We start from the raw sequence: 11676 nt of genomic DNA on the forward strand, positions 1-11676 counted from the left end.
CTATGGGTTAGTGCGATTGGGTGCTTTGGGGTTGCCCAGGCTTGGGCCGTGGCTTGGGAGTTGTTCTTGGAGGGTTTTGAAGTGTTCTTATTGTTTTTTAGCTTCGGGCAATTGTTGGTTCTTGCTCCTCGACGTGCTGAGTTCCTTCGCCTCTTGGAAGCCCTCGCACTCGAGTTCTTGATAGATTGGAAGTTGCCGTTGGAGCTTGGCTACTTGGGGGCGCTTTTTGGCTCCTTATTGGTTGGTTTGGTTTTGTTTTGGTAGGTGGTTCAGCAGCCCCTTTGTATTTGGGCGTGGCTCACTTCTTTGCACGCCAAGTGTTTGATTAATTGCTTGTATCTATCCCCTCTTGCTCTACAAGGTACTTGGCTTATCCCTAAAACTTTGTAAAGCTTTGGCGATTGTGTGTGCCTTTTTTTCTCCTCGCTTGTTGCTTCTTGTGTTGCGCTTGGAGGTTGTGGACGGGTGGTGGTGGTGTGTTGTAGTTGTTGGGGGTGATCATGAGTTCTAGCTCAACCAATCACTTGCAACCAGACTCGGCTATGGGTTCTTCGAATTTTGGTGATGGGACGGCCGAGGGCTCGGGCACTAAGGCCCAAGAATTGATGTCTAAGTTTATGGCTAATAAAGAGCCATCCACCTATGCTAGTTTGTTTCAAGGTAATCGTCTACCGGGTGAAAAGTGCCTTCTAGAGTTTGTGCCAATGGGTGAAGAGATGATCTCGATTGGTTTTGATGAAATTGACACGGTTGAAGAGGCTTTGGGTGCTTGTCTTGTTGGTTGTGTGGTTGGTCGAAAGTTAGATGGTTATGTCATCAAAGAAGTGGTGCGTCAATGGGGTAAAAATATCAAGTTTCAATCCCATGAGACGGGGTGGATCACTTTCTTTTTTCCAAGTGAGGAGGAGAATTTAAGGGTCTTGAGGGGTGGCCTTTACTTGGTCTTTGGTAGGCATCTATTTCTCAAGGAAATGCCTCGTTGTTTCCTGTTTCGGGTGGAGGATATGTTGATGTTTCCTACATGGGTTCAAATTCATGGTCTTCCGGCGGATTATTGGATGCCTAAGGTGCTAAGTAAGATTGCTTCGGCCATTGGGAAGCCGATCCACTCGGAAAACCTTACTATGACCAAGGGAAAGAGTAAGTTTGCTAGAGTGTTGGTGGAGTTAGACGCCACGAAACCTAGGGTGTTTGAGCTTCCTATTCTCCTTCCCACCGGGGTTCAAGCGGCCCTTAGGTTCGTGTATGAAACAAATCCTTTATTTTTCTTGGATTGTAACATGCTTGGTCACTCTAAGGCCACATGTATTCGCCATAGAAAGTCGTATGGAGGTCCTAAGGAGGTGGGGAAGGGCACGGCAATTGGTGGCCCCGAAAATAAAGGGGATGGGAAATGGGCTCATAGTAGGTCTCGCATTCCAGGTAATCGTGGTGCTATTTGGCCACATGGTGGTGTCCATGGAGGCCAAGGCCGTGGCCATGGTCGTGGCCAGGGTTGGTTTCGTGGTCGTGGTGGTAGAGGCCCTGAGTGTCGTGGAGGTGGTGGTCCTCAAGGCCGTGGCATTGGTGGTGGTGGCCAAGGTGGAGGCCGAGGGCTAGGTGGTGGTGAAGCGCCCCCTGACCCCCCTTTGGCTACTACGGTTGAGGTTGAGACTCCTTGTGAGGAAGTTCCGGATATTGAAAAGCTTAAAGAGGAGGGTTTGATCTTTGAAGTGTTCCCCCCGGGTGGGGATGAAAAAGTCACGGTGGAGGTCTTTCATGGGGAGTCGGACGAGGATGGTTTTGAGGAGGTGACTAGCAAGCGAACGAATAAGGCAATTAAATATCTTCAACGCTTGCCCAAGAGTCGGGACACGAGTAGCTCGACTAGCTCTCGTACTATGGAGTACATTGAGATGGACCCTCGTACTTGGCGCCCTTTGATGAATGAAAAATCGATTTTGTTGAACCATGCTCAGATTCAGGCTAGGCGGCTGTGGGCCGCTAAGAGCACCCCATGCGGTTAGCTTGTTGGAATGTGAGGGGCTTTAACAAGCTCCTCAAACAGAAGAATGTTCAAGGCATGTTGAAGAAACATAACTTGAGCATTCTTGGATTATTGGAGGTTAAGGTTCGAGTTGATTTGGTGGACCGTTTGATGGAAACCAAGTTCCCGGGTATGTCGTTCTTCCATAATTTCCTGCTTTGGGAGAATAGTCGTATTTTGGTGATGTGGGATAGTAGCGTGGTTAAGTTGGACTTGGTGGATATGTCCGCTCAGGAGATATGTGTGAGGGTGACTTGTCTTCTTACTCATCGCTCTTTTGAGGCCTCTTTCATCTATGCTCTGAATACTCCAGTGGAGAGGAGATTGCTTTGGGATTCGTTGAAATCTCGTGGGGAAGGTATATCTCTTCCTTGGCTTCTGTTGGGAGATTTCAACTGTGTTAGGTTTCCGCATGAGCGGAATGGTGGAGCTCCGATAGCCCCTAGGGAAATGGTGGACTTGGCTAGCTGCGTTTCTCAATTGGAATTATCGGATGTGAATCATGTGGGTTGCTTCTTCACTTGGTTTAACTCGGCCATATCTTCTAAATTGGATCGGTTTATGGTGAATCATCTTTGGCACCAATCCAATTTGAATGTATTTTCTGAGTTTGTCGCCCCTGGGTGCTTTTTGGATCATGTGTTATTGTGACTGTTTTTCGGGAAGGTCATAGGCGGGCTACTCCTTTCAAATTCTTTAACATGTGGACTTTGCACCCGGATTACAACCAATTGGTGGCGGGCAACTGGTTTTATGGGGGTGGAGGGACGGTCCAATTCTTGTTGAAGAAGAAATTGGGTAGGATGAAAGGGATTTTGAAGCATCTCAACCTTGCACATTTTAGCCACATTTCGAGTCGAGCCAAGAGGGCGAGTGATGAGCTTGCTGAGGCTCTACTCCGTGTGCTTAATAATGTTGTGTGGACGGATGATTTGGTGGATTTGAGAGGTAGGGCGGAGTTTCTTTTGGAGGCGGAGCGCTCCTTCTTGGCCCAAAAAGCCAAGTGTGAATACTTAAAGCACGGTGACAGGTGCTCTAAGTTCTTTCATGGGATGATTAAAAGGAATATCAAACGCAACAAAGTGGTGGCATTGACAGTGGCTGATGGTACTACTTCTGTTGATAGTGATTTGATTGCGGGGGAGTTTGTGGAGTTCTACAGGAATCTCCTTGGAGCTTCTTCGGACAAGATTGCCATCGATACGGATGTGTTTTTGGAGGGACTCACAGTGTCGGTTGACAGTTGGGATAGTTTGATTGGGCCTGTGGGTGTTGAGGAGATTCGGCGGGCTTTGTTTGGGATTGAGGATGACAAAGCCCCGGGACCGGATGGTTATGGCGCTGCTTTCTTCAAGAAATTGTGGGACAGTGTGGGAGGTGATTTGATATCTGCGGTTCTTGAGTTTTTTAGTAGTGTGCGCCTACTGAAGCAGTGGAATCATGCGGCCATTGCGTTGATTCCCAAGTCTGATCATGCTACTAGTGTTTGCGAGTATAGGCCGATCTCTTGTTGCACAGTGTTCTACAAGATCATCTCCAAGATCTTGTCTGCCGGAATTGGTGGGGTGATCGGCCCTTGGATTAATCAAGCACAGGGGGCTTTTGTGCCGGGGAGATCCGTTGTAGAGAACATCCACCTTGCACAGGAGATGTTCAAGCACTACGCTAGGAAGAGTACCTCCCCTCGATGTATTTTGAAGATTGATCTGCATAAAGCTTTTGATACAGTTGATTGGGAGTTCTTGAGGGATACTCTTCGCCTTTTGAAGTTCCCGCCGCAGTTTGTTCGTTGGATTATGGAATGTGTCACCACCACTTCCTTCTCTATTTCCTTCAATGGACAGTTGCATGGGTTCTTTAAAGGCGCTAGGGGTTTGCGACAGGGGGATCCTCTTTCCCCTTTCTTATTCACCATTTGTATGGAGGTGCTTTCCAGATCTCTTTTGAGGGCGTCTCGGAACCAGGACTTCAACTTTCATCCGAGATGTGAGTTTTTGAGCATGACACATCTGGTTTATGCTGATGATTTGCTGATTATGGCTAGAGGTGATGTGCCGAGTATCAGGATTTTGTTGGAGTGCGTTGGTGATTTTGGGAAAATGGCAGGCCTTCGAGGAAATGCCATGAAATCCAGTATTTTCATGGCAGGGGTGGAGGAGCCTGACCGTGGGGAAATTCTGCGGATGTGTGGTTATCGCCTGGGTACCTTTCCTACTAGATATTTGGGTATTCCTTTAGCTACGGCTCGGTTGAGGGAGGCTGATTATGGGGTTCTTGTGGGAGAAATCTCCAAAAAGATTGCTTCTTGGCCCAGGCAAACTCTATCTGTTGCTGGGAAGTTGGAGTTGATTCGCTCGGTGGTTCAGGGTGTGGAATGCTTTTGGTTGTCGGTGTTGCCCATCCCATCAACAAGATTGAGACAGTTTGTAGAGGCTTCATGTGGTCAAGCAAGCATCCCCCGATTTTTTTGCGGAAGGTTTGCTATCCTATAGAGGATGGTGGATTGGGCATACGAGATTTGAGATCTTGGAACAAAGCGTTGCTTGCCAAGACCCTTAGGAATATCCACATGAAGAAAGATTCTCTTTGGGTTCGTTGGGTTCATCAGTACTATTGTAGTGAGGTGGTGGATTGGAGGAAACGAAAGGATGATACTATGCTCATCCACAAGTTGGTGGAGATTCGTGATGAGTTAGTATTACTCTTTGGGAGTTGGAAGGGCGTGATGTTAGAGATGTCTCATTGGTTTGGGGGGAGACATGGACTGACTGAGGATTATAGGTGTTTTATCCCAGGGCAGGGTAGATGGCCGTGGAAACCATTTTTATGGAAACCACACATCTTACCCAAGCACAGATTTGCCCTTTTGATTTTTGCTCATGGGAAATTTTTGACCAAGGACCGACAGCCTTATGTTTTGGAGAAGGAGTGTGGGTTTTGTAGAGATGTACATGAGAGTGCACATCATTTATTCTTTGACTGTACAGTTGCTAGACAGTTATGGGGCAGATTTTGGATGTGGATGGGGGTGCAGTGCTCAGTGGGATCGTCTTCAGGACTTTTGAGACTGCTCCGCGGGAGGTTTAGGGGGACGACTTTGAGATCGAGGAGATGCCAGACAGGGATAGCTGCGCTGATTTATCATATCTGGAGTGCACGGAATAGGGCTGTCTTTGAGGATTATAGGCCGGATGCTGATGCTATCTTCAGGAAGACGCTGATTCACATTCATCGCTCGCTCTATGATGACTGACTTTTGTTGATTAGCAGTTAGTTTCATTATCTGCTTAGTTTTTTCTATTTGAGATGTACTTTTGGTTGATTATTGTTGATTTTCAGCTAAACACTGATTTTGCGATCCCTGGGTATGCCCAGCGTATTTGTACTCCTTTTATTTACCATCTATGATATGTGTTCATAGAGAAAAAAAAAAATAAAGAGCTCTCAGGCTGTCAATCCTTACTATGTCTGGACCTGGAAAGTTTCCCCGTGTTGAGTCAAATTAAGCCGCAGGCTCCACTCCTGGTGGAGCCCTTCCGTCAATTCCTTTAAGTTTCAGCCTTGCGACCATACTCCCCCCGGAACCCAAAGACTTTGATTTCTCATAAGGTGCCGGCGGAGTCCATAAAGTAACATCCGCCGATCCCTGGTCGGCATCGTTTATGGTTGAGACTAGGACGGTATCTGATCGTGTTCGAGCCCCCAACTTTCGTTCTTGATTAATGAAAACATCCTTGGCAAATGCTTTCGCAGTTGTTCGTCTTTCATAAATCCAAGAATTTCACCTCTGACTATGAAATACGAATGCCCCCGACTGTCCCTGTTAATCATTACTCCGATCCCGAAGGCCAACGTAATAGGACCGAAATCCTATAATGTTATCCCATGCTAATGTATTCAGAGCGTAGGCTTGCTTTGAGCACTCTAATTTCTTCAAAGTAACAGCGCCGAAGGCACGACCTGGCCAGCTAAGGCAAGGAGCGCATCGCCGGCAGAAGGGAAGAGTCGACCGGTGCACACCAAAGGCGGACCGGCCGACCCAACCCAAAGTCCAACTACGAGCTTTTTAACTGCAACAACTTAAATATACGCTATTGGAGCTGGAATTACCGCGGCTGCTGGCACCAGACTTGCCCTGCAATGGATCCTCGTTAAGGGATTTAGATTGTACTCATTCCAATTACCAGACTCGTAGAGCCCGTTATTGTTATTTATTGTCACTACCTCCCCGTGTTAGGATTGGGTAATTTGCGCGCCTGCTGCCTTCCTTGGATGTGGTAGCCGTTTCTCAGGCTCCCTCTCCGGAATCGAACCCTAATTCTCCGTCACCCGTCACCACCATAGTAGGCCACTGACCGGCTAAATCGGCTTGATAAAAATCTACTGGCAAGCGCACCAAGTCAAGTAATAGTAAAGTGGACTGAGAGTCAGAGTATCGATCCCACAGAGACTGTTGTCAATTCTCAATAATTAATTATTTTACTTAATCTAGACAAAATAATAAAAAACAATATGATTTAAATAAAATAAGAAAATAAAATAAAAACTACTTAAGAAATACGAATAAAAATAACTAAAGATAAAAATAATTAAAATAAAGACAACCAAGACACACGTAGGTACCGAACAAATTTTGTAACATGTAGTCGATTCAGGACTCAGATTTAATCTTAATTCACGGGAATTCTCCTAATTTGTTCAAAGGTCTATTTCTAGAATAATCAAACCTATTCAAATATTGATGAACTAATCTTTCGTAGTTCTAATCAAATTTTAATGCATTAAATATTTGTGAAAATTCAGTTTACACCTAAACCACACACTGAAACCGAATTCTATTTCTAGTCGGTTTTACAATATGTTAATTATCAGAGTGATCAAAATCAAAACCTCCTCTGTCGATTTGGAATTGATTAACATGCAAGCAAATAGTTGATCAGACTATTCACAAGATAAATATAAATCTGACAATCAATAAAATAAAATCAACTCTAAAAAATCCCAAACAAACATCCAAGTTTTCTACATAAATTTGTTCGGCCCAATCACGCCGTCTTGGTTGAAAATAAACTACTCAATAATTAAAAACAATAATTCAAAAATAAAAATAAAAAGAAGAAAAGAAAGAAGAAATCTTCTCTCCCAAGCCTTGTAGCCACCTCCTCTTGCGTTGTCTGCGCTCTGGAGCTTCCCAAACCCTCAAAAATATGTTATATCTTCTATATATATGGTCCGGAATGCCTACCAGTTAATTTTCTCTCAAAATAAGGATTTTTCGGAACACATATGACCCCCGAACACGCGCGCGTGCGTGGCATAGGCCTCGCACGCGCGCAGCACATAAAAACAGAAGGCTGTACGTCGGACTCGCGCGCGCGCAGTACAAAAAATCTGCACCGAGCGACAATTTTCAAAAATTCATATCTCGAGATCTAGCCGTCGGATTGAGCTGAAATGTGGACAGCAGCTTCAAAACATCTTTAACTTTAATTTGAACGGTGAAGATTGGATTTTAATGTATCTATAATTAAATATGATTTTTCGATCAAGGCTGCTCCGTAATTCACTCTTCAAAAATCCATTTTCCTACAAAATTAACCCAAGGAGTGAAATACACACACATGTACTAAAAAACATAAAAACACATAAAAATAATATGAATGCACACAAAATAGACATAAAAATAACATGAAATAATGCATACAAAATGCACTTATCAACACCCTCATACTTAAACCTTGCTCGCCCTCGAGCAAGACATGAAAAAATAACATGCAAACAAAAACATAAGTGAGGACGATTCATGAGAGTGCACAGCCTCCGAGAAGTTTAATCACAAAACAAAAAACACAAACATGCTCTCAACTTTTCATAATACACCTTCGGTTTAACGTGAACGTGTGTGTGTGAAATGTCATTCCAGTTTCATACAACTTAGACCGAATTCGTTTCAAAACTGCTTAGCGACCTATGACAAATTAGTGCAAGTTTAACTCTTCAAGTGCTCATTCCTTCCAACGACCTCTAGACAAACCCACCTCCCTTGAGATAATAAATTACACACCTCCGGATTTTGCACCCGGTATTGCTTTAGCCCCAATAATTACCCGCTGACTTAGCTATAACTGGCTAGGATACGAAAAATCATTCTATTTTTTCTTTCTAATCCCCTCGTCTATAGCCCGGATGGAGCATCAATCTCATTGAATCCGCATACTTAGCCTTAAATTTAATTTATTTAATTTTTTTTTTTAGGATTTTAATCCTTTCAAGGCCCGGATGGAATTGTATATAAATTTTTTCTAGGTGCGCCCAAGATCATAAGTGTAAACTAGAGCCTCATCAAAATTCATAGAACACAATCAAGATCCACAAACCACCTATTGTCGTGCAATGGTCAAACAGATATAAACTTCATCAAATCTTTCGCTACAATTCACTGGTCTAACATTAGTGCTTAAAAATATACACGGTTCAACCTACAGTTTTTCATGTCCAGTCAAGAGCAAAATTTTTTCAAAAATCCATTTTTTTCAAACTTCATCATCATAGGCTACCATGACTTATCCTACCCATGCAGGACAACACAAACAACAACAAAAACACACTATATGTAAACAGACATGAAACGAACTTTATGCAACACAAACACAAAACATAATGAAATAAACTAGTCTACCCCCCCCATACTTATCCAAAGCATTGCCCTCAATGCTTCAGACAATGAACAAAATTCAAAACGAACAAAAACACAATGAAAACAAAAATAACACTCCCCTGGTTTTTGTTTCATTCTCTTCCTTCTTGACGGCATCAGCTGGGACAGTAGCATCAGTCTAGATATATCGGCAGGCATGACCAACTGGCATGGGAAAGAAAACAAAATCAAATAAAAACAAAATATAAAAAAAATAAAATAAAAACAAAAGCAAAAACACTGGGTTGCCTCCCAGTCAGCGCTAAAATTATAGTCTATAGCCCGACTATGCAGAAGCCACCATCAAAGAGCGGCTGCCGCCCATAGTAAGAATCATACGATTCTACGTATGGGTTTTGAATTTCTTCGCCCTCAAGCTTGGCGTGATATTTGCAGTTTAAGCTTGTCGGTTCAACAGTACTTGGCATGAAATTTTTCCTTTGGAAAGAGACTCTGATTCTAGGCTGAAGCTCAAAGAGTATGTAATACTGTGGAGGTGGCGTCAATGGCAAAAAAGTATCTTCTAACGGTATACATAAAACGACCACTGACGAGGTAAAATCTCTCTCCTTGTATGGTTCTTCCTCCTCCACTATCATGTTTGGCTCATCCTCACAAGAAGATTCCTCAAAAATGATTTCTTTATGCTCTGGCTCAGTTACTTCACTCAATTGGCAGATATCCAAAATTGGTTCTCTAATAAGCGCAATCTGTTCATCCAAAAGACTTATGCGGCTTTCTAAAAATTGATTTGACTCTGTCTGCTGTCGCACAAGATTTTCCAACTGAGCCACATAATCTTCGGAACGCCCTATGCAGTCTTCTTGATGCTCTGGTGGCTGGTTCGCAAAATTTTTAGAGTTGATATCTGGAGGATATTGGTGACTCCAACCCTGCAGTGAAGGATCACAATGCCAATGGTAGTCAAAATCTGCCATTTCATTTAACAAGTGCATCGCACTGTCTTCATCTCTTCTAAACAATTGACTGCCAGTGGCCAACGCTCCATAATCCACCCAACTTCTTGTAATCTCATCCAAACCACCATAAAAAAATTGAGTGAGGGTGTAGCTCGAAAATTTATGGCATCGAAATCTGTTCGCCAAATCATTGAATCTCCCCCAAACTGCATAGAATGGCTCCAAGTATTGCTGGCCAAATCTTGTGAACACCTGATGATGATCCATCTCCAAGTACCTCACAAGCAAAAGAAAAGAAAAAAAATCAAAATTAAAATAATAAAAAAAAACGAAAAGAACGAAAAGATAGAAATAAAAAAAAAATGTCTAGCCTCAAGCAAATAATCTATCCTAATATCAACTAAACAGTCCCCGGCAACGGCGCCAAAAACTTGACCGGCTAAATCGGTTTGATAAAAATCTACTGGCAAGCGCACCAGGTCAAGTAATAGTAAAGTGGACTGAGAGTCCAAGTATCGATCCCACAGAGACTGTTGTCAATTCTCAAGAATTAATTATTTTACTTAATCTAGACAAAATAATAAAAAACAATTTGATTTAAATAAAATAAGAAAATAAAATAAAAACTACTTAAGAAATACGAATAAAAATAACTAAAGATAAAAATAATTAAAATAAAGACAACCAAGACACATGTAGGTACCGAACAAATTTTGTAACATGTAGTTGATTCAGGACTCAGATTTAATCTTAATTCACGGGAATTCTCCTAATTTGTTCAAAGGTCTATTTCTAGAACAATCAAACATATTCAAATATTCATGAACTAATCTTTCATAATTCTAATCAAATTTGAATGCATTAAATATTTGTGAAAATTCAGTTTACACCTAAACCGCACACTGAAACCGAATTCTATTTCTAGTCGGTTTTACAATATGTTAATTATCAGAGTGATCAAAATCAAAACCTCCTCTGTCGATTTGGAATTGATTAACATGCAAGCAAACAGTTGATCAAACTATTCACAAGATAAATATAAATCTGACAATCAATAAAATAAAATCAACTCTAAAAATTCCCAAACAAACATCCAAGTTTTCTACATGAATTTGTTCTGCCCAATCACGTCGTCTTGGTTGAAAATAAACTACTCAATAATTAAAAACAATAATTCAAAAATAAAAATAAAAAGAAGAAAAGAAAGAAGAAATCTTCTCTCCCAAGCCTTGTAGCCACCTCCTCTTGCGTTGTCTGCGCTCTGGAGCTTCCCAAACCCTCAAAAATATGTTATATCTTCTATATATATGGTCCGGAATGCCTACCAGTTAATTTCCTCTCAAAATAAGGATTTTTCGGAACACATATGACCCCCGAACACGCGCGCGCATGCGGCATAGGCCTCGCACGCGCGCAGCACATAAAAACAGAAGGCTGTACGTCGGACTCGCGCGTGCGCGAGCTTGATTCTCGCGCGCGCGCAGTACAAAAAATATGCATCGAGCGACAATTTTCAAAAATTCATATTTCGAGATCTAGCCGTCTGATTGAGCTGAAATTTGGACAGCAGCTTTAAAACATCTTTAACTTTAATCTGAACGTTGATGATTGGATTTAAATGTATCTAAAATTAAATATGATTTTTCGATCAAGTCTGCTCCGTAATTCACTCTTCAAAAATCCATTTTCCTACAAAATTAACCCAAGGAGTGAAATACACACACATGCACTAAAACACATATAAATAATATGAATGCACACAAAATAGACATAAAAATAACACAAAATAATGCATACAAAATGCACTTATCAGCCACTATCCTACCATCGAAAGTTGATAGGGAAGAAATTTGAATGATGCGTCGCCGGCACAAGGGCCGTGCGATCCGTCGAGTTATCATGAATCATCGCAGCAACGGGCAGAGCCAATGTTGATCTTTTATCTAATAAATGCATCCCTTCCAGAAGTCGGGGTTTGTTGCACGTATTAGCTCTAGAATTACTATGGTTATTCGAGTAGCAGGTACCATCAA

At 42.3% G+C, this 11676-nt stretch overlaps 1 protein-coding gene across 1 annotated transcript; it reads left to right on the forward strand.

Annotated features, from left to right (window-relative positions):
• Positions 1-2062: 2062 nt before the first annotated feature.
• On the forward strand, positions 2063-2677 carry LOC140886498 (uncharacterized). The gene has a single exon (XM_073293092.1). It carries the CDS (start codon positions 2063-2065, stop codon positions 2675-2677), a length of 615 nt encoding a protein of 204 aa, XP_073149193.1.
• The last annotated feature ends 8999 nt before the right edge of the window (positions 2678-11676 follow it).

This window comes from Henckelia pumila, chromosome 3 (genome assembly GCF_033568475.1).
Source record: "Henckelia pumila isolate YLH828 chromosome 3, ASM3356847v2, whole genome shotgun sequence".
Taxonomy (NCBI): domain Eukaryota; kingdom Viridiplantae; phylum Streptophyta; class Magnoliopsida; order Lamiales; family Gesneriaceae; genus Henckelia; species Henckelia pumila.

Excerpts from the sequence above, each read along its gene's own strand:
- LOC140886498 (XM_073293092.1), top strand. The coding sequence starts at position 2,063 with ATGTTGAAGAAACATAACTTGAGCATTCTTGGATTATTGGAGGTTAAG.